The 22,659-nt window shown below is 44.3% G+C and overlaps 1 protein-coding gene across 3 annotated transcripts in view; it reads right to left on the bottom strand.

Annotated features, from left to right (window-relative positions):
- REC8 (REC8 meiotic recombination protein) overlaps nt 1–22,659 on the bottom strand; it is a 1,025,899-nt gene that overhangs the window by 466,285 nt on the left and 536,955 nt on the right. For all 3 annotated transcript variants that reach the window (XM_085650794.1, XM_085650795.1, XM_085650797.1), the window contains one exon: nt 11,579–11,645. In XM_085650794.1, the coding sequence (XP_085506920.1) occupies nt 11,579–11,645 (67 nt within the window). The remainder of the gene's footprint in view (nt 1–11,578; nt 11,646–22,659) is intronic.

Below are 22,659 nucleotides of genomic sequence, written 5' to 3'. Positions count from 1 at the left end.
TCTTTCTCTAAAATGTGCAAAGTGAGAAAATCTACCAGCCTAAAACTAAAATCGTTCCTTAGGATAGGAGGACAGTAGACTAGAGCTCCTTTCCAAGACTTGGGAGTAGGTAAATCAAGCCTAAATACACTCATCTCTAGTTGATTGGAGAGAGGTGTATCAATTATCAAGACGTTCAATTTACTAGAAAAGTAAATTGCTACTCTGCCTCCAACTCTGTTTTTCCTTTCTAATTTTACCATTATGTAATTCCAAGGGAAAGCAATCAAGATACTGGGAGGGCCAGGGGTGGAACCAAGTTTCCATGATATAACAAATGTCAGGATTATGGGTGGACAGTAAATCCCATATTTCAGTGGAAGGTTTGGGAATCGATCTAGCATTACAATATAAACTGTTTAATACCGTCCCTTGGTCCTTCAAGTTTGATAAATGTGTTTTCTTCCCGGTAGGTGCACCTCTCCCCCCTAATATGGAAGGGGGCCAACCCACAAAAGAAACCAAAGCTCTAACAGGAGAAAAGACCGACCAATGAGTTTGGTGTGTGCTTAAAGCTTGCCAGTAGTCCACTATACTGTGTTTCAGTATAGTGGAGTCCCCTCATGCCAAATTGGCATAGATTCTTGATAGCAAACCGATGTCTCGCCCCATGTTCTGGAGAGAAGGAATCAGGGGTCCTGGTGATTGTCGGACATGCCTCTAGCCCGTCCACAGCATGCGTCTGCGCTTCCATGTTCCTTAAATACAGAGCCCTCCAAATGTGTGTCAGCTACAACATGCCAGCCACAGATGCCCCAAAAAGGAGTGTCCTACTACTATTACTCTTGCCGCACAAACGGTGTGCACCAGGGTGGACCGTAAAGCAGACAATATAAGAACAGGTCAGTGAAATAGTTTTTTTCTTCCCCAGACTAAGCACACCTTCGCCTGATAAAATTTTGACGAAAGGTTAATCCCCACTCGTAGTCTGAGTTTCAGAAGTCCCACTCCAACTCTTTATTTAAGTCAAAAGTGTTCCAGCGTCGAAGTGCTATATGGCAGGCAAGTTTCCCAGGGACAGTCTGGCCTGTAAATCAGTCTTAACCAGACCAGAAGGATTTGAGCGACCTGAGACTCTGAGTGCGCCCTCTATGCAGGCGCTGAAGCTGCGTGGCTGTCTCCGGTAAGTTCCTCACATGTTGCCTGGGAGGGGCAGCAGTCAGATGCCCTCAAGTTCTTCACATGCAGTCCAGCAGAGACAGTGACCGAGGAGTCCTCAATGTGCCTGCGATGCTGGTAAGTTTCATGGGATCCTCCGCACAGGTGGCGGGGAGGCTTCTCCTCGCACAGGCTGACTGGCTGCTTAACAGTCGACAATTTTGGGGCCCTCAAGCTTACCTCCTTATAGACCATTTCCAGACACCAAATGTGACTTATAGTCTATTTCTTAGAAGTTTAAGCTGAGGGTCTGCTTCTCTGTGAAGTGCACTCTGCTCTGCCCTTTTTTTCAGAAAGCAGTCCGTCACAGCAGGAGAGTCTCCAAATCTGATAGCCCCACAATACAGGCTATGAGAGTGACTAGAAGTTCACACCTGGATGTCAGCCACAGTGATGTGTATCAAAAGGTAACCCCAGGACCACAGTCCTACTCTTTATGATTCTCTTATCAGCCTCATCTCCTTCCTGAGATATGCCCAGGCCCACTCCCAGTGACCTCTCTCTGACTCAAAGAGCACCCTGTAAAGTGTACTAAAGAACCTGACTCTCCTTTTTTCCCCGAGTGTCCCAGTCAACTCACAGGAATGCAGCAATCCACAAATCTGCCTGGGAGAGGGTGGGAATTCCTCTCCCTCCTTATGATCCTCCAGTCAGTCCTGGGTCTCCTTAAATAAAGCCCAGATTCTTCCATGTATTCACTATTAACAGGCACACATACACCCAGCACGTGCATATAATATACATACACAGTACTGCATTATACTTGTATTGAACCATTCGCACGTGCACATACATCCAAGCACATGCATGACACAAACGCTCTGCACAGCACTACACACCAAATCGATGTGGGCCAAGGGTGAGTTAAGCACACAACAGAAAGTTCTTAAATAAGTGAGCCTATAGGTCTCACTCCAGTGACACAGGTAAAAAGGACCTGTTCACACCTACTAATCACTACACAATATGCTATCACCACAGTGCTTGTGCAGTAGCCTTTCTCCACTATAGGAGTAAAGCTTTGGGTGCCTCTCCCGGTCCAGAAAAAGATTGCAATCCGTGGGGCAATTCTGTGTTCACCCATGACAACAAAAATCGGCCTTAGGGATCCTGATATCATTCTATGCAGAGAGTCCCTGCAAACAGGCCACCTTTCCCAGCACAGAGATTTCCGCTATGCAGGTAGGGTTCTCTAAATAGGGTGGATGGGGGTAGTTCTGTGCCCTTTACTCCTCCCTTTGGCTTAGCGGTCTCCCACCCTTTTTTTCAACCATTTGGCCAAGAACTGTGTGGGAAAAGAGAATGTCCTGGGGCTCCCTCAGCCCTAGATCCGATATCTATCGACAGCTTGAGATGATTAAGGGCTCCCTACACCGACCAGAGCAACACCTGAATAGCGCTGAGGGCCTCAAGTTCCTGTAATGACTGGCCACTGCAAACCCCCTCATTGGCTTTAACTGAGCATGAACTGACTGTGATATACTCAACATATTCTACATCCTCCAATGGTGCTTTCAGAGGAATGATCTGCATCTCCAAGAGATCCCTGCACATGATTTACACATCCACCAAGAACCTCCGACCTCAGTTCTCCGTGGCTATTGACTTCTCACCTCATATGATGTCCTGCACTTCTAAACTGCAAAAAGAACAATTGATGAACAGAATGCAGAACAATGTCATACATTCACCCCAGTACAAAGATCTGGGCCCAAATCCATCGTTTTTGTGCTCCCCATGCCATTCCAGTTTGAACCCAGCCATATGCAAATCAGTCTCGACCCTGTGCCCAATGGGAACAGTCAAGCCCCGAACTGCCAGGCCAGGTCCTCCCTGGACTGGAAACAAGCATCCCAGTACCGGTTTCCGGGTTTGAACCCTCATCAGCCAGGATAGCTTGACTTCCAGTGGCATGGAGAGCACGGGACCCACGTCTGGGCATACCCGTCCCACCCAGGGTGACAAATGCAAAAAGAACAATTGATAGACAGAATGTAGAACAATGTCATACATTCACCCCAATACAGAGATCTGGGCCCAAATCCATCGTTTTTTTGCATTCCAGTTTGAACCCAGTCATATGCAAATAAGACTTGACCCTGTGAAACCAGGGGTCACATAGGCCACTAAATGGCTAAATTTAAAATGGGTCTCAAATCCCCTATATGCCAACAATTAAACTACATAACCTCACATCTACCTAGGGGCTCCCTACAGAATGAACTTTCAGATAATCTGACAGTTCGGGTGAGGCTGTTTGCTTACTACTCTCTGTATTAGGTTTTATTAGCTATTGTTCTCAAAATGCAGGTGGGGAAAGACAGCTTTTGATGATCACTCAAAACATCTCTTCACTGCTTCATTGTACCTGTTGCCTTGGACATCCATCAGACGCGGGCAGGTCGACTGGCCTGCCGATATTCTTGACTTCAGTCATCATGGTGGAATCAACTAACCTTGCATGGAATTTCAGTGGCATGCGTGCACTTAAAAGGTACTCCTATATCAAGAGTAGGGGGGTCACATTAATAATACAGAAGAGGGTCCCTGTGACATCAGAGCCAGGGAATGGGGAGCAGAGAAACACAATCAATATACGACAACAACCCATTTTAAAGTGTATCATCGAATCCAGTGTGTTATTCGCTTTGGACATATTAGTACTCCATCCGCAATAGTGGATGCCTTTTAAGACCTTAGCATTCAACCGTGGTGAATATTCAGAATGTCCGCGTTTTGACATTCTCTGCTCTAGTAGCCTGAGTCCTTTTCTTCATATCTTCATGTGACGACAGATATATATATTGATTTATACGAAGTATAAAGATTGTTTAAGACTCAGCCATTGTTTGTCGATAGATTGCTTTTGGCATATTCCTCCTGCAACATCACAAATATTTTTGACGGAGCTTTGACTTATATCTGGAAGTATGAATACACCGAATTAAATTTGTGCATTTGATAACTTTGACTTTGTCGGCGCATTTGTGTTGTATATATTGTTTGTAATGTATATCATTGTTATGTATTGTCTGTGATCAACTGTGTTTTTCCTTCTCTGACCCACTGATTTGTTTCATCGCTTATGTCTGTGTTGTTATTTATTACATATTGTTGAATCATGTACTTTTACCAAAATGTATAGCTTCGTCTTTTTTGAGATTTTTCCTTTTTGGATGAATTGATATGTATGTTTTTTTTATTAATCTTGGATATTAGTCTATTGAAAAAGAAAAATAATTTTGAAAATAAAATAAAATAATGTTATAGATAAAGTGGTATCTTTTTGGTGGGACAGTTCTATATTGAATACAATTGAAAGGGGTTGGTTGTTGTCGTATATTGACAGGGGGGTCACATTGCCTTACTGCAAGAGACTTATTTAACTGTGCTAGAAAAAAACAGGCTCCAAAAACAGTGAAGAGGACAGGTATTTTCCACACGCTGTTTTGCCAAAGTAGCCCTAATATGGGTGACAGCGGGGTCCCTTTCCAGTCACACGCCTTAATTTTAGACAAGGAGCGTAGATACATTCTCACTGAGGGCTGATTGTATATAGAGAGTGGATACTGCTGGGAAGTATTTATGCCATGAATGATGACCAGACTGATTTCCTACATAAGGTGTCGGAACATCATACTTTTTGGGTTGGCATACCCTGGATCCTAGGGAGAGACTTCATCTGTGTTTTAGATGCTGGCCTGGATAGATCTTATCCCCTCTCTCCCTCAAGCCCCTAGAATACACAACGCAAAGGAGATTTCCTCCTGATTACAACAAGGATCAGAATTTATTAATTTTACTTACCGCCACATGACTTCTATTTTTACCTACAATGAATCACCTGCTCTGACTTACTCTGTTCCCCGGTTGCTCGCTCTTATTACTATGGCAGAACTATCTCTGATCGTAACCCCCTGCTGGCTGGATTTCACTGGGGTAGGGTCCATAACCCCATCTGGCTAGGCATTTGCAGCTCTACCTTAGAAGACTTAGCATTTTGAGCTGCATTGGGCGAGGAAATTGATAAACAAACTTGATGACAATTTCGGTACAGCCGTCTCCATGACTGCTGAGTGGGAAGTAGGGAACTCTGTATCAAAAATTTAGCAGGAGCTAAAGGAGGTAGGGAACTGTGCCTAGAGTAGGAGACCTAGATAAACGCATCCGACCGCACAATGTACCAACGACCTACCTCATTCAAATAGCAGAGATCTGCTTGAAAAACAATTTTTTTACCTTCAACGAAACACAATTTCTACAAACCATGGGCACCGCGATGGGTTGTCCCTTCACCCCAGAAATGGCCATAATGTTTATGGCACTCTTCGAAGAGAAATGGGTCTATAATAACAACCCCTATTACGGGCATATTAAAATATGGCGCCGTTACATCGATGATGTTTTTCTTTTATGGAGAGGTGATGAACAACTATTAGAAATCTTCGTGGCTTGGCTAAACAACAGGAATCCAAACATTCAATTTACGGTCAATTACAATAAAATAGAAATGAACTTCTTGGACCTCCTAATCAAACATGAAGAGGGCCATCTATACACTACACTCTACACCAAAAAAAACGGACAGAAACACATTCCTACACTTTTCAAGCTTCCATCAACGCAATTTACGTGAAAACCTTCCTTTCAGCCAGTTCCTGAGGATAAGGCGGAACTGCTCGAAAAAAGATGACTATTTCAGTAACGCGTTCACACTAATGGAGAAACTGGTAAAGAGGAATTACCCCAAAAAACTCCTCAAGAAGCTCTAAAACGGGCATGGTACACTCCTCGAGATTCCCTCCTTACTCCAAGACCAGAGAAAAAAAGTACACCCCTAGTATGCGTCACAACATTTTCAGGCCAAACAACCGAGATGCAAAAAATCATTCGCAAAAACTGGAACACAATAAAAAGCATACCAGCTTTTACACAGATACCAATATTTGCACTCAAAAAAAATACAAGCATAAGAGAAAAACTGGTGCGAGCTAACACGACCCTCAAACAACCAGCAATATCATTAAGGACCATGCTTTCACTACCACCAATTAAAGGACACAGAAAATGTGGTACTTGCGTATCTTGCGACAGCACAATAGAAGGTACCAAATTTGTGTACGGGCAGAAATACATAATTCAGGAAAATTTTACCAACTGTAACACTCACAACGTTATATACTGCGTTCTTTGCCCATGTCCACTGGCATACATCGGGAAAACCACCCAATCTGTAAAAAATCGCATTTCTCAACACCGCTCTAGGATCAAGTGTAAAACACCTAATGCTCCTATGGTATCACACTGCATTGAAAAAAAACATGGTCCAAACGACCTGAAGTGGACAGTTCTGCGCCACATTCAAGGCAAAAACATCGATGCCGTACTATCCAAAACTGAAGCAAAAACCATCATGTTCCTAGGAACCATCGAAAATGGGCTAAACGAGATGACGGAAGTATCACACATCACATAGAAGAAGGGTTCCATCTGTCACCTCCTCCTGAAGCAAAGATGATCGAATATAAGAAGAATAAAGATACGTTCACCAACATAAGCAACTTAATTATTCACCCAAGTAACGGACCTGCAATACACGATAAACATCAAAAAGCTTTATCAACAGCGAGAAGCGTCACATAAGCTTTACTCAACACTAGGTAACTAAACATTGAAACAAAGAAGGACGTTCTCTGGAGAAATCCGATCAATTCACTCAGAAGCGAGTTAATGCCCAAAAAAATTCTGCCTCTTTCATAAAAATATGACAGCAACAAGGAAAGGAATGCTTAACAGCGAAAACACCATACACAGATAGGCTGTATTAAAGCTTTCCGACTCAAACAACAGAGCTTCTAAGTAACACTTCTTCGTTACCATAACGACGCTGTGCGTAATCACGCCAGGAAGCCTAAAAGAACCAATCAATACACTGCAGCAAAACGAAGTCATTTCACAAATGCCGAGGACGTGGAGGAAGGAAACACGGATAGGCCGTATTAAAGCTTTCCGATTCAAACAACAGAGCTTCTAAGTAACACTTCTCCGTCACCATAACGACGCTGCGCGTAATCACGCCGGAAGCCTAAAAGAACCAATCAATGCACTTCAGCGAAACAAAGTCATTTCACAAATGCCGAGGACGTGGAGGAAGGAAACAACGAACATAAAGCGAGCTGGTACGCCACCAGAAGCAAGGTATGAATTGCGATAATACGTGCGGTCACCTCTCAACCACGGGGTGACTCGAAGGGGCACACGACATTCAAAAGCACCGCCATTACCAACGAACACATTTTTTTAAAAAACGCCACGACCACAGAGACGTAACTGCATCAAGCCTTACCCCGACTGTAGTCCGTAATAACCCTGGGAGAAACAACCGGCATCTAAAGTCCTAACATCACGCAACCGAGGTGCGCAGAAGGGGTAATGAGCACCAGTAATTTCAGGCACATATCACGCACTCTTGGGACCGTTAAAACTTCCGAACTCAAAGATAGCGCTGCCACGCCCCCCACACAGCGGTAACCTACAAGTTAAGAGCACAAAACCAGACGGACAAGGTTTAACCTCGCTCACAAACTGATCATACTACCTGGACTTTCCAACATAACTAAGCTCCCCTCCTCCCCATCTTTTGCTTTCACAGAGCAATTAGCTACAATAAGCAAGATTGGATCAGCTATGCATGCCATTCCTTTACCCCAAGAATCGCCTTAAAGGGTATGTAACATCTAAGCAGAATGACCACAACGTGGCAACTCAAACCAATGAGTGTAAATTCCTATTTCATCGATTTGTTATTTGTGTGTGTTATAGGCAAAGACGAAACAGCAATCCTCAACCGAGTGTACGTAAGTTCCCAAACAAACCATGTTTTTAGAACAATAACCCATTTTAGTACACACATTAAAACAGGCATATCTCTATCCCCACAGGAAAAAGATGTCCCACTTGAACCACATAACAGCCCTAAAGAAGACCTTATGAACACAATATAGGTCCAACACGACATAGGTCGAAACGCGTCGGCTGGCTAGCAGAGATCCAGACACACTTGGGATAAAAAATCAGACATCAGTGTCCCCCAGAGAGCCAAAACAGTAAATTAGTTTATTGCTCCCCAGAATCACTACGATACAGCTATCTGACTCTGCTCAGGACCACATTCAAAGTCAAGCTTTGAGGATCCAATTGGCTTGAGTTACCAAGACATATAAAAGTGGACACCTTATTATTGTTGTGCAATAATTCTTTCGTCTGTTCAAAGTATTTTTTTCATGTTGTATGATATGTCATGAAGTCACTGTATAAAATGTAAATATTTGTCACTGTTTATGTAAAGGACACGTGTGCCGTGAAATGAAGAAGTGTTCTTTCTGTTTTCAAACAATTAGAGATTGTAACAATTGACTTAAAACTCGCAGTCATTAAACAGGCTAGCTGAGAAAAGATATTTTTGTGATCAATGGTGTCAGAGGTAAATGCATGTCAAAGTAAGTAGAGTAGGAGACCTGACTACGGCTAAGCAAAGAAGGAGCACCAGACTCCATCAATGCCAGCGCACTTTAATCGGCACGTACGACGCATGCCGCGCTGCTTGGTTTGTTCTGCCGATTTGACTATACTGTGCATTTAGCCAGAACACACTCGGAGGGAGACAGAGAGGGCAGATCCTAGGCATGACTTCTTGCTCAAGAGCACAAACACATCCAATACCTGCTCTTCAGATAACAGCTGTGAACATGGTTTATGCCCAGCATGAAATACACAAACATTCCCATAGAATCAATCAAGAGCTATAAGGTGATGCAGGTTGTAGTTCAGATTGTGTGGTAGAGGAATTCTTAGCCAGCATACCATTACCACTCGTTCCCCCACCCTCAAAGCTGAGCTGGACTGAAGGGATTAGAGAGATGGCCATCAGGGAAACTCCTGGCAGTGATGTGTTCCCAGTAAAATTCTATAGATCATTTATGGACACGCTCTCACCAAAACTAGCCATGTCAAATGAGACAATAGTGGCAGAATACACAGCATCCTTTGCTTACGGAAGCCCTGTGCGTCTCAATACCCAAGCTGGGCAGCGACTCCCGTAACCTCTCTTCTTACAGACCACTAGCAGTAGATACTTAACACACTGGCTAAAATTCTTAGTAACATTATCGCAAATAGAATACTACCGGTCCTTCCAGATTTAATTCACTTGGATCAAAATGGTTTAGTTCCTGGGAGAAATACTCCTCTCAACATCTACAGACTTTTTAGGCTTATCGAGGAGGCCCCATTAACTGGCCTTACTCAGCATGCTTGATCCTTGATTTGGGGAAAGCATTTGACACCCTAAGCTGGCGATGCCTGTTTAGCATCCCTGATCAAGTTCAGCTTTGGTAGGCGAATAGTTAAGCTAATACATTTACTGCACATAGACCCAGTGGCTGGGGTCAAAGTTGGGAAGCTGATGCCTGCCCCATTTGCGGTACACGGAGGAACATGACAGGGCTGCAGCTCTACCCCTTGCTATTTGCTCTTGCTATGGAGCCTTTACCTGTCAGGATGCGGAGAGAGGGGTCTATAGGGGTGTCCTTTATATGACAGTGTTCATGCAGTATCTCTATATGCAGAGGACCTTCTAGTCTGTATCTAGGTTGTTCATGCAGAGAATAACAGTATTGCACACACTCTACAGAACGTCAGAATAGTTTTGAGACTTTGTGTTCACAGGGCCACATCGTGTTTGTTTCCTTTACAACTGAATATGATAGATGTTCCGGTGGATTGTGGGGTCAGGGAAGGGGAGACCTACAGGGAAAGGTACTTAAAAGGAAGGGAACATATTTCAGATAGCTATAGATTATGATCTATCATACCGAACAAAACTCGCTAGATAAAAAATCTATCAGGACAGTGAAGGCTCTGGTCTGGTTTTGGAACACTGCTCCACTTGCGGTCATGTGCTGCATCACTTTACCCAAGATTTTAATACTTGCCCCCATTAAACATTATTTTGCCAACGTCCCATTATACCCCATAAGGATTTTTTACTGGGAGACAGAATTGTTATTAGGGGATCTAGAATGGCAAAATTGCCAGTGTAGGGTACCAATAGCTAAGCTTTGCCTTCCAACAGATATGGGGAGGAACCCAACTTTGAACACTATTATTTAATTTAACTGCTCAGTTGCAATGGGTAAGCGCCAGTTGCTCTCAGGATGACTAATGGAAGACACCTGCTCAGGGTAAGGTCCATTGATTAGCAAGATGTGTCCCGCCTATTGCGCGTATCTCAAAAGGGTTTCTGTACAAGTTGCAAATTACTAAGGAAAGTGTGCCCAATGCACCTTCCATCCCTCTTTTGAGTTTACCAAAACATCAGGCTTTCTCTCTACGTTAAGCTGAGACACTGAAAAGAAGCTAGTATAACAACATCAGGTGATCTGATTTAAGATGGGCAGCTTAAAGCCTTGGAATCTGTAACAGATTAGTATACTGCCCACAAAGGCCAATTTCTGACATACAGCGCCATTATTCACATTTGCCAGACTATCTAGGATAGATTAGCAGAGGAACCACAAACACACGTATTCTTGCAGTCCCGATTCACAATGGGCAGTAATCGCAAACTAATAAGTTGGATCATCAAAGCTTTGAGGGATAATGCACAAATCTCTTTACATGGGCTTCGTGAGTGTGGAAGTATGAGTGTGAAGGGCATTACATGATAAGGAATGGGAGAGGGTCCTTGCGTATCACCAACAGTCTCACGACAAACGAGGTTTAAATATATTCCGTTTATTATACTGCATAGGGCCTAGGTTTCCCCTTGCTAATAGCAACACACTGTTCCCCGATCTTATATGCCGCTGATGTAATGCCGCTGTAGCAGATGTCCACCATATGCCGTAGAGTTCCGTTGCCCTAGTAAGTTATTGGCACGAGGCATCTGACAAACTTACAGACACAGCTTACAGCCACAGCCACACCTGCCCTTGGAAGCTTTGAGGTTTGCACTATTGGTCTCTTTAAGCAGACAAAGAAACACAACCTGGCCTTTCGCTTTCTGAATCTAGCTCAATTGTAAGCAAATTGTTTTGCTGACTAAATCCCCCTCCCAGCAATGATTATTGTTCAGAAGTTTGTTCCTCTATTTCTCAACACTATTTAAGAGAGTTTCTATAAACCCAACAATTAATGCAAACGCAATATACTCATGTTTGTTGACAACTAACTGCATCATATCTTGCTGTTAATGTAACAAACCATGTCAGCTGTATAAGGATACACATAGCAACATGTTGCTAAAGTGCAATTGTAGTACAGTTGGTTTGAAAAAGAAGAAAATAATTTGCACCCCCACATACATAGTTGACACACTCACCATAAGTGGGCTTGTCGAGCAGTTCTATTGGGTTCTTCCTCCTCTTATATGGCAATTCAACTGGGGGCTGATGAAAGGACCAAACCATTAGGACACATAATGTGACATCATTACCATGCAGAACACCTGAAATAATTTGCTTGGATTTGAACATTTTTTCACTTCAGCGTAATCCAGCTTATGCTCTTCTTTTTTGTGGACACAGTGTGCTGTAACAGCTCCCAGTGTAGACGTATGCATCTTCACTACCTGAAATAGGGGGTGGAACATCAAATATGACCATAAAGTAGAGGCTTTATAACTGTATTTGACATTCCACACACACTTTGTGGAGACTTCTGCAGTCGGACAGAGCTCTCAATGGTAAGGTATATGGAAAAGTTTATTAAACTTTTTAAAAAGAATAGAAAAATATTAATGAACTGTATGTATGTATTTTAAATGTTACAACATTAATAACCTAACTTGAAAGAAAATATGTAATTAATTAAAATATATACAATACATTTTTTTTTTCCAAAGTCCAAATTAAAAAACTAATAAGATATTTTTTATTATGTATTAAAACGTAATAAAACTGATGTACCGTGTTAATTAAAAGTAATTTAATATTTTTAATAAATATTAATGTCACAATTATTTTTTATGAAAAATAACTTCAATAAGCTATTTTAAAATGAAATATGAATTATGTTTTATTTATAAACTATTTCCGTTACATTAACATTAATTTATTTTAGCATTAGTTACTAAGGGGTTTTAATTGAAGTCCCTGCCTCCACTATTTTCAAGGTTAAGGTGTTGCAGTACCAGTGGTTGGTTGTGTGCGACGTTGAACATACTCCAGCACTGAGCCGGCATCAGGGTCCTTTTTGGTTGTAGATGAGGAGATTTATGAGCTTGTCACCACTTTACCTTTGTTGTTCTGTGGTGCTCAGTAGAGCATGAAATAAAAGTTTCCCAGGACTAAGAACGCAACAATTTTAAGGCTAATGTAAAAAAAAACGTTCATGGGAGCATGTTGGTTTATTTATTAATGTGAAGCCTGATTTTACAGTTTGCAGCACATTTTATTGAATGAAAAACAATTAACTGAATTTATATAAAATGAATAATAACTTTTATAAATGAAATGCATTTTGGAATGTATATTTTGATGCACAGTGGCGTGTGTGAATATTCTGATGGCGTGTTTTTACCACCACATAACTTTTTATGAGCCCATAATTTACTACCATTTTTCGAGCTTCAATAGTGCTTATGACCATTCTTCATTACTTTGATATGTATGGGATGCAGTATAAGACCATACTAATGACAGTGCTGCCATTTTAGTGCCTTATATAAGCATTTGGGAACGAGCAGGTAGCTTTCTTTAATTTCAAATTAAACTAGCCCTTTAGGCCTTAAACATTTATCTGATCCTATGAGTCCTTTTTGATCTTAAGTGACCAAATAGTTTAATGTGCTATTAAGGTGCCTGAACAATCTTCTTAGAGTTGCAGCCAAAACAATAAAGGTTTATCTGTCAACGCTGCTACAATGAATAAGGGACCTTCTCTGTGTAAAACTCCTGATAACCTATCCTTGGAAGTTTTATTAGAGGAGATTAGAGTGCTTCGGTCACTTATGGAGGAGAATAACAAAGTGCCACAAAACATAGCTAACAAATGGTCTGTTGTAGAAAAGAGACTCAGAAATAGAGCAACAAATTAGCAATGTGGACATTTTCAAACTGGTCAAAATGGTAAAAGAAATATTTTCACTTATATTTGAAGATTTTGAAAACAGAAATTGCAGGAATAAATTAAGGGTTTTTGGTGTCCGAGAACCTCAGAAGTTTATTTACGTAAATTCCTGTCTTTCCTTTTACATAGGTATTGGGCATCCAGAGTTGTTGAAGGTTAATATTCAGAGATCTCATAAAGTGTGGAGCAACTTTACTAACTGTAAGTACTTTAATCCCAGATGCATCAACATTTATTTTTTGGTATAGACTGACCTTTTAAAAGTTGTTCAAGCTACAGCAGTAAGGAACTTGATTTGAAATGGTCAGACCATTTTTAATTTTCCAAATGTTGCAAGAGCTACAACTGTGAGATGGAACGAATTACTGAATTTAAGATCTGCTTTAAGAAATCTTGATGCTAGATGTGGCCTTTTTTCAAGGTCACACACAAGAATAAAACAGTTACTTTTTCTGATCACATTAAACTTACAGAATACATCTTAGGATGTAAGGGAAAATGAAATTGTTATTTTCTAAACAGGGAACAGTTTACATTTTATTCTGTTCATTTATTCATAGTTCTGTTGCAATAACATAACATGTTTGTTTCTCCCTGGATGTTAAATGTTCAGTTTCACTCATCAACTATTACATAATGTTTTTATTTTTTTATTTTCTTTTAGGTTTGTCTCACCCTTGAGAATAGTTGTATTACCTTCTGTTATGGTCCCTAATGAAGGTCCTCGTCTATTCCGTGGGATCTGAGCTGCCTCTGCTTAAATGTGGCCTTCACCATGCCCTATAGTAATTGCTTTTGTTGTCAATTTTATTTTTGTAGTCTTTATCTTCGCATATTTGACTTCCTCTTGGTCTATATGGTTTCTCTGTAACTTCCTCTCTCCTATTGTGTTTATATGGTGTCTTTCATTTTACAGTTCTAGCTGACTCCTGAATATCGAGTAAAGAATATAATGAGATACTAATATTGTGAAGAAAATGTAGAAATGTAAGTAGACTTAGGTTTTTTATACATAATGCATAAACGTGCCTTGAAAAAAATATTTATATATCTATCTATCTATCTATCTATCTATCTATCTATCTATCTATCTATATATATATCACTGAAAAAACCATAGGTTTCACACAAGTTATAGTTAGCTGTACATTTCACTCGTAAAAAACCAATGAAATTCCCCCGTTATAGTTAGTGCAGGCAACTATAACTCACGCGACCGCAATCCTCTGCTGATGCTAATACTGTATTTAGACACTTATTTGCCCATGTCTTCTTCCATTAAATTTTAGCTATACATATATTACAAATATTTTTTTTTCATAAAGCACATATGTCATCAGCAGAGGATTGCGGTCGCGTGAGTTATAGTTGCCTGCACTAACTATAACGGGGGAATTTCATTGGTTTTTTACGAGTGAAATGTACAGCTAACTATAACTTTTGTGAAACCTATGGTTTTTTCAGTGAATTTGCAAGGTTTTTTAAATGCTAATTCCTAACTATAACGTGTGTGAAACCTATGGTTTTTTCAGTGAATTTGTACGGTTTTTTTAAATGCTAAGTTACTTTACGCCATTCGAGGCGTGCGCGCCCAGTTAACGCAGTTCGTTCCGTGCGCGCACGGTGCGCTTTGCGCACCGTGCGCGCACAGTGAGCACGCGGTGCGCTTTGCGCACCGCGCGCCCACTTTACGCAGTTAGTGCCGTGCACGCACGGTGGTCACGCGGTGCGCTGCGCGCACCGCGTGCCCACGTTACGCGGGATGGGCCATGTACGCACGATGCGCTTCGCGCACCGTGCGCACATGGGGGACATATTATGTGCTTCGTTGTGAAAGGTATTCATTTTTAGTTTCCTTGAAATATATATGCCATGCACAAATGGTGCCCTTCGGGCACCATTTGCACACGGGGTGGGTAAAGTGTGGATAATTTTTTTTTTTTAAATAATTTTAACCGTACGCGTACGGTAAGCGTAATCGGCGATTTTACGCAGTTAGTGCCGTGCACGCACGGTGGTCACGCGGTGCGCTGCAGGCACCGCGTGCCCACGTTACGCGGGATGGGCCATGTACGCACGTTGCACACATGGGGGACATATTATGTGCTTCGTTGTAAAAGGTATTTATTTTTAGTTTCCTTTACAGTTACATGCCATGCACTAATGGTGCCCTACGGGCACCATTTGCACACGGGGTGGGGAAAGTATGTATCATTTTTTTTTTTTAATAGTGTTAACCGTACGCGTACAGTAAGCGTAATCGGCAATTTTTCGAAAAAAATTAAAAAAATGTTTGGGCCTTGGGGGTTTTTGGGGGACACCTATATCGATGCTGGGTGGTTAAGAACTTAATATACTACCCCTTTAGATGTTTTTTGACTTTGTTTATGCTGCCCCCCTCAGAATGCGAGAGAGAAAATGGCGGCCGCCGCTTCCTGGTTTCGACCGATTCGAATGTTTACTTAGATCGAATAGCCAATCAGAATCGCGCTCGCGCACGTCACCGTACGCGTACGGTAAGCGCACCGTAAGCTGGCTCAGATATATATATTGATTTAAAGGCTATTTTCTCAGAATCTACTGAACAGATTTACACCAAACCTACAAAAGGCACTTCCTTGACCTGTAGACTACCTCTCTGCCAAATTTCAAGGAACTCTGTTCAGCCGTTCGGGCTGTAGCTGTGTCTAAAGGTCCTATGGAAAAATGCATGGGAAAAACGCGTTTTGGCACCCCCCTTTTATCTCAGCCCCCGCTTGACGAATCCCCCCGAGACTTTCAGGGTAGGAGCGGAGCTCAGCGCCCCACCTATTTTGAAAATTTCGCGAGGATTCGTCGACCGGCGCCAAAGTTATTCAAAATAGAATGTTGCGGTTTTCCTATGGAAACAGGGTCCTAACTATAACTACCTACTGGCGACCGCCAGTAGGTAATATATCAAACTCACTTTCGCCCAACAAGGAGAGGCCCAAAACGGATTTCTTTTTCGCCACCTTTTATTGAAGAGAGTTGAGGCAACCAGGCAAGAGAGAAAGTTTCACTTCAATGATGCAAAGTTTAGCCCGACGCGTTTCGTGCATAGCAGCACTTCCTCATGGGCTGCAGCTTTCGATGCAAATGAACTGTGGCAGTTTAGGCTTCTGATAAAGTCCAATTCACGCCCCTCTGGGCGTGGCCACCCCGTGGCCTCATGGTATCTGTAGTGCCTCTGAAATTCCTGTGAGTTGCCGTGTTCAGAGCAAGTATTAAAATATTGTGTCCCAAGTGGGCGAGTGTTGCTTTCTTCTTGTCTCGCGCCCTTTTTCATAACAATCATCACGGACATCCGTTCCGAATACCGTAGCGAATTTCAGCGCTACAGTCAGACCGCAAAAGCAGCTGGGCTCTCTCCGCGGCCCAGGCGTGACGCTCATATCAAACTCACTTTCGCCCAACAAGGAGAGGCCCAAAACGGATTTCTTTTTCGCCACCTTTTATTGAAGAGAGTTGAGGCAACCAGGCAAGAGAGAATGTTTCACTTCAATGATGCAAAGTTTAACCCGACGCGTTTCGTGCATAGCAGCACTTCCTCATGGGCTGCAGCTTTCGATGCAAATGAACTGCGGCAGTTTAGGCTTCTGATAAAGTCCAATTCACGCCCCTCTGGGCGTGGCCACCCCGTGGCCTCATGGTATCTGTAGTGCCTCTGAAACTCCTGTGAGTCGCCGTATTCAGAGCAAGTATTAAAATATTGAGTCCCAAGTGGGCGAGTGTTGCTCTCTTGTCTCGCGCCCCTTTTCATAACAATCATCACGGACATCCGTTCCGAATACCGTAGCGAATTTCTGCGCTACAGTCAGACCGCAAAAGCAGCTGGGCTCTCTCTGCTGCCCAGGCGTGACCGCTCATATCAAACTCACTTTCGCCCAACAAGGAGAGGCCCAAAACGGATTTCTTTTTCGCCACCTTTTATTGAAGAGAGTTGAGGCAACCAGGCAAGAGAGAAAGTTTCACTTCAATGATGCAAAGTTTAGCCCGACGCGTTTCGTGCATAGCAGCACTTCCTCATGGGCTGCAGCTTTCGATGCAAATGAACTGCGGCAGTTTAGGCTTCTGATAAAGTCCCATTCACGCCCCTCTGGGCGTGGCCGCCCCTCTGGGCGTGGCCGCCCCATGGCCTCATGGAATCTGTAGTGCCTCTGAAACTCCTGTGTGTCGCCGTGTTCAGAGCAAGTATTAAAATATTGTGTCCCAAGTGGGCGAGTGTTGCTCTCTTCTTGTCTCGCGCCCCTTTTCATAACAATCATCAAGGACATCCGTTCCGAATACCGTAGCGAATTACAGCGCTACAGTCAGACCGCAAAAGCAGCTGGGCTCTCTCCGCGGCCCAGGCGTGACCGCTCATATCAAACTCACTTTCGCCCAACAAGGAGAGGCCCAAAACGGATTTATTTTTCGCCACCTTTTATTGAAGAGAGTTGAGGCAACCAGGCAAGAGAGAAAGTTTCACTTCAATGATGCAAAGTTTAGCCCGACGCGTTTCGTGCTTAGCAGCACTTCCTCATGGGCTGCAGCTTTCGATGCAAATGAACTGCAGCAGTTTAGGCTTCTGATAAAGTCCAATTCACGCCCCTCTGAGCGTGGTCACCCCGTGGCCTCATGGTATCTGTAGTGCCTCTGAAACTCCTGTGAGTCGCCGTGTTCAGAGCAAGTATTAAAATATTGAGTCCCAAGTGGGCGAGTGTTGCTCTCTTCTTGTCTCGCGCCCCTTTTCATAACAATCATCACGGACATCCGTTCCGAATACCGTAGCGAATTTCAGCGCTACAGTCAGACCGCAAAAGCAGCTGGGCTCTCTCCGCGGCCCAGGCGTGACCGCTCATATCAAACTCACTTTCGCCCAACAAGGAGAGGCCCAAAACGGATTTCTTTTTCGCCACCTTTTATTGAAGAGAGTTGAGGCAACCAGGCAAGAGAGAAAGTTTCACTTCAATGATGCAAAGTTTAGCCCGACGCGTTTCGTGCTTAGCAGCACTTCCTCATGGGCTGCAGCTTTCGATGCAAATGAACTGCGGCAGTTTAGGCTTCTGATAAAGTCCAATTCACGCCCCTCTGGGCGTGGCCACCCCGTGGCCTCATGGTATCTGTAGTGCCTCTGAAACTCCTGTGAGTCGCCGTGTTCAGAGCAAGTATTAAAATATTGAGTCCCAAGTGGGCGAGTGTTGCCCTCTTCTTGTCTTGCGCCCCTTTTCATAACAATCATCACGGACATCCGTTCCGAATACCGTAGCGAATTTCAGCGCTACAGTCAGACCGCAAAAGCAGCTGGGCTCTCTCCGCGGCCCAGGCGTGACCGCTCATATCAAACTCACTTTCGCCCAACAAGGAGAGGCCCAAAACGGATTTCTTTTTCGCCACCTTTTATTGAAGAGAGTTGAGGCAACCAGGCAAGAGAGAAAGTTTCACTTCAATGATGCAAAGTTTAGCCCGACGCGTTTCGTGCATAGCAGCACTTCCTCATGGGCTGCAGCTTTTGCTGCAAATGAACTGTGGCAGTTTAGGCTTCTGATAAAGTCCAATTCACGCCCCTCTGAGCGTGGTCACCCCGTGGCCTCATGGCATCTGTAGTGCCTCTGAAACTCCTGTGAGTCGCCGTGTTCAGAGCAAGTATAAAAATATTGAGTCCCAAGTGGGCGAGTGTTGCTCTCTTCTTGTCTCGCGCCCCATTTCATAACAATCATCACGGACATCCGTTCCGAATACCGTAGCGAATTTCTGCGCTACAGTCAGACCGCAAAAGAGGCTGGGCTATCTCCGCTGCCCAGGCGTGACCGCTCATATCAAACTCACTTTCGCCCAACAAGGAGAGGCCCAAAACGGATTTCTTGACCACATTCCTTGGGGCAACTTGCTGGTGTGACGAGCAGAATGCGACCAACTGTATTTGATTTATTTACGGCTCCCTTGAGCCAACGGGCTGACGAGCCTTGGACCTGCACCTGCGTGCCATGAGAGGTACTCTACCTGTTTTAATTACTTTTTGGCAGTCCACGCGGCACCCCTATACACTTACCTGCTCCCTGCTGACGAGAGGCAACTACCTCGAAACACGTGTCCAGGGATGGCTAATGCGACACATACTTTTCTATACACACCGTGGCATAGGCGTACTCGCCGTCGCCACTACATTGACCACAGTTCCTTGGGGCAACTTGCTGGTGTGACGAGCAGAGTGCGACCAACTGTATTTGATTTATTTACGGCTCCCTTGAGCCAACGGGCTGACGAGCCTTGGACCTGCACCTGCGTGCTATGAGAGGTACTCTACCTGTTTTAATTACTTTTTGGCAGTCCACGCGGGACCCCTATACACTTACCTGCTCCCTGCTGACGAGAGGCAACTACCTCGAAACACGTGTCCAGGGATGGCTAATGCGACACATACTTTTCTATACACACCGTGGCATAGGCGTACTCGCCGTCGCCACTACATTGACCACAGTTCCTTGGGGCAACTTGCTGGTGTGACGAGCAGAGTGCGACCAACTGTATTTGATTTATTTACGGCTCCCTTGAGCCAACGGGCTGACGAGCCTTGGACCTGCACCTGCGTGCCATGAGAGGTACTCTACCTGTTTTAATTACTTTTTGGCAGTCCACGCGGCACCCCTATACACTTACCTGCTCCCTGCTGACGAGAGGCAACTACCTCGAAACACGTGTCCAGGGATGGCTAATGCGACACATACTTTTCTATACACACCGTGGCATAGGCGTACTCGCCGTCGCCACTACATTGACCACAGTTCCTTGGGGCAACTTGCTGGTGTGACGAGCAGAGTGCGACCAACTGTATTTGATTTATTTACGGCTCCCTTGAGCCAACGGGCTGACGAGCCTTGGACCTGCACCTGCGTGCCATGAGAGGTACTCTACCTGTTTTAATTACTTTTTGGCAGTTCACGCGGCACCCCTATACACTTACCTGCTCCCTGCTGACGAGAGGCAACTACCTCGAAACACGAGTCCAGGGATGGCTAATGCGACACATACTTTTCTATACACACCGTGGCATAGGCGTACTCGCCGTCGCCACTACATTGACCACAGTTCCTTGAGGCAACTTGCTGGTGTGACGAGCAGAGTGCGACCAACTGTATTTGATTTATTTACGGCTCCCTTGAGCCAACGGGCTGACGAGCCTTGGACCTGCACCTGCGTGCCATGAGAGGTACTCTACCTGTTTTAATTACTTTTTGGCAGTCCACGCGGCACCCCTATACACTTACCTGCTCCCTGCTGACGAGAGGCAACTACCTCGAAACACGTGTCCAGGGATGGCTAATGCGACACATACTTTTCTATACACACCGTGGCATAGGCGTACTCGCCGTCGCCACTACATTGACCACAGTTCCTTGGGGCAACTTGCTGGTGTGACGAGCAGAGTGCGACCAACTGTATTTGATTTATTTACGGCTCCCTTGAGCCAACGGGCTGACGAGCCTTGGACCTGCACCTGCGTGCCATGAGAGGTACTCTACCTGTTTTAATTACTTTTTGGCAGTCCACGCGGCACCCCTATACACTTACCTGCTCCCTGCTGACGAGAGGCAACTACCTCGAAACACGTGTCCAGGGATGGCTAATGCGACACATACTTTTCTATACACACCGTGGCATAGGCGTACTCGCCGTCGCCACTACATTGACCACAGTTCCTTGGGGCAACTTGCTGGTGTGACGAGCAGAGTGCGACCAACTGTATTTGATTTATTTACGGCTCCCTTGAGCCAACGGGCTGACGAGCCTTGGACCTGCACCTGCGTGCCATGAGAGGTACTCTACCTGTTTTAATTACTTTTTGGCAGTCCACGTGGCACCCCTATACACTTACCTGCTCCCTGCTGACGAGAGGCAACTACCTCGAAACACGTGTCCAGGGATGGCTAATGCGACACATACTTTTCTATACACACCGTGGCATAGGCGTACTCGCCGTCGCCACTACATTGACCACAGTTCCTTGGGGCAACTTGCTGGTGTGACGAGCAGAGTGCGACCAACTGTATTTGACTCTCTTCTTGTCTCGCGCCCCTTTTCATAACAATCATCATGGACATCCGTCCCGAATACTGTAGCGAATTTCAGCGCTACAGTCAGACCGCAAAAGCAGCTGGGCTCTCTCCGCGGCCCAGGCGTGTCCGCTCATATCAAACTCACTTTCGCCCAACAAGGAGAGGCTCAAAACGGATTTCTTTTTCGCCACCTTTTATTGAAGAGAGTTGAGGCAACCAGGCAAGAGAGAAAGTTTCACTTCAATGATGCAAAGTTTAGCCCGACGCGTTTCGTGCATAGCAGCACTTCCTCATGGGCTGCAGCTTTCGATGCAAATGAACTGCGGCAGTTTAGGCTTCTGATAAAGTCCAATTCACGCCCCTCTGGGCGTGGCCACCCCGTGGCCTCATGATATCTGTAGTGCCTCTGAAACTCCTGTGAGTCACCGTGTTCAGAGCAAGTATTAATATATATATATATATATCACCAATAAAATTGCGGGTCTCTCTGCCACTTTGCGATGGCTCGAGTGAGGTCGCGAACCTCAAATACCTTCCTCAAAACTTTCGTCGATCCACAAAAAGCCAACTCGAGCCGATCCATGAAGCGTGAAATTATTTATTTAAACATGTAGCAAGCAAAACACCCGACGCGTTTCGGTGCAGCTGCACCTTGGTCACGGGTCCAAGGTGCGGCTGCACCGAAACGCGTCGGGCGTTTTGCTTGCCACATGTTTAAAAAAATAATTTCACGCTTCATGGATTCATGGATCGGGGCTCCAGTTGGCTTTTTGTGGATCGACGAAAGTTTTGAGGAATATATATTTCCTACTGGCAGTCGCCAGTACGTAGTTATAGTTAGGACCTATTTTCCATAGGAAATCCGCAACATTCTATTTGGAATAACTTTGGCGCCTGTTGATGAATCTTTGCGAAATTTTCAAAACTTTTGGCCAGCTCTGGTCCGCTCCTATCCTGAAAGCCTCGGGATGATTCGAGTAGCGGGGGCTGAGAAAAAAGGGGGGTCTCAAAACGTGTTTTCCCCATGCAATTTCCCATAGGACATTTAGCCGCAGCAACAGCCCGAACTGCTGAACGGAATTACACCAAATTTGGCAGAAAGGTAGACCTTGGTTCAGAGTCGTGCCTTTTGCTTAAATGGTGTAAATCCGTCCCGTAGTTCCTGAGAAAATCAAAAGTAAAATTACATATATATCTGGGCGGAGCCTAACCACACATCTCATCGTGAGATCTGATTGGCTGTCAGCACTTCATCCAAGAAGTGTTGGCAGCCATC

Source organism: Triturus cristatus, chromosome 1_1 (assembly GCF_964204655.1).
Source record: "Triturus cristatus chromosome 1_1, aTriCri1.1, whole genome shotgun sequence".
NCBI classification, from domain to species: Eukaryota; Metazoa; Chordata; class Amphibia; order Caudata; family Salamandridae; genus Triturus; species Triturus cristatus.
This window is presented reverse-complemented; position numbering and strand designations above follow the sequence as displayed.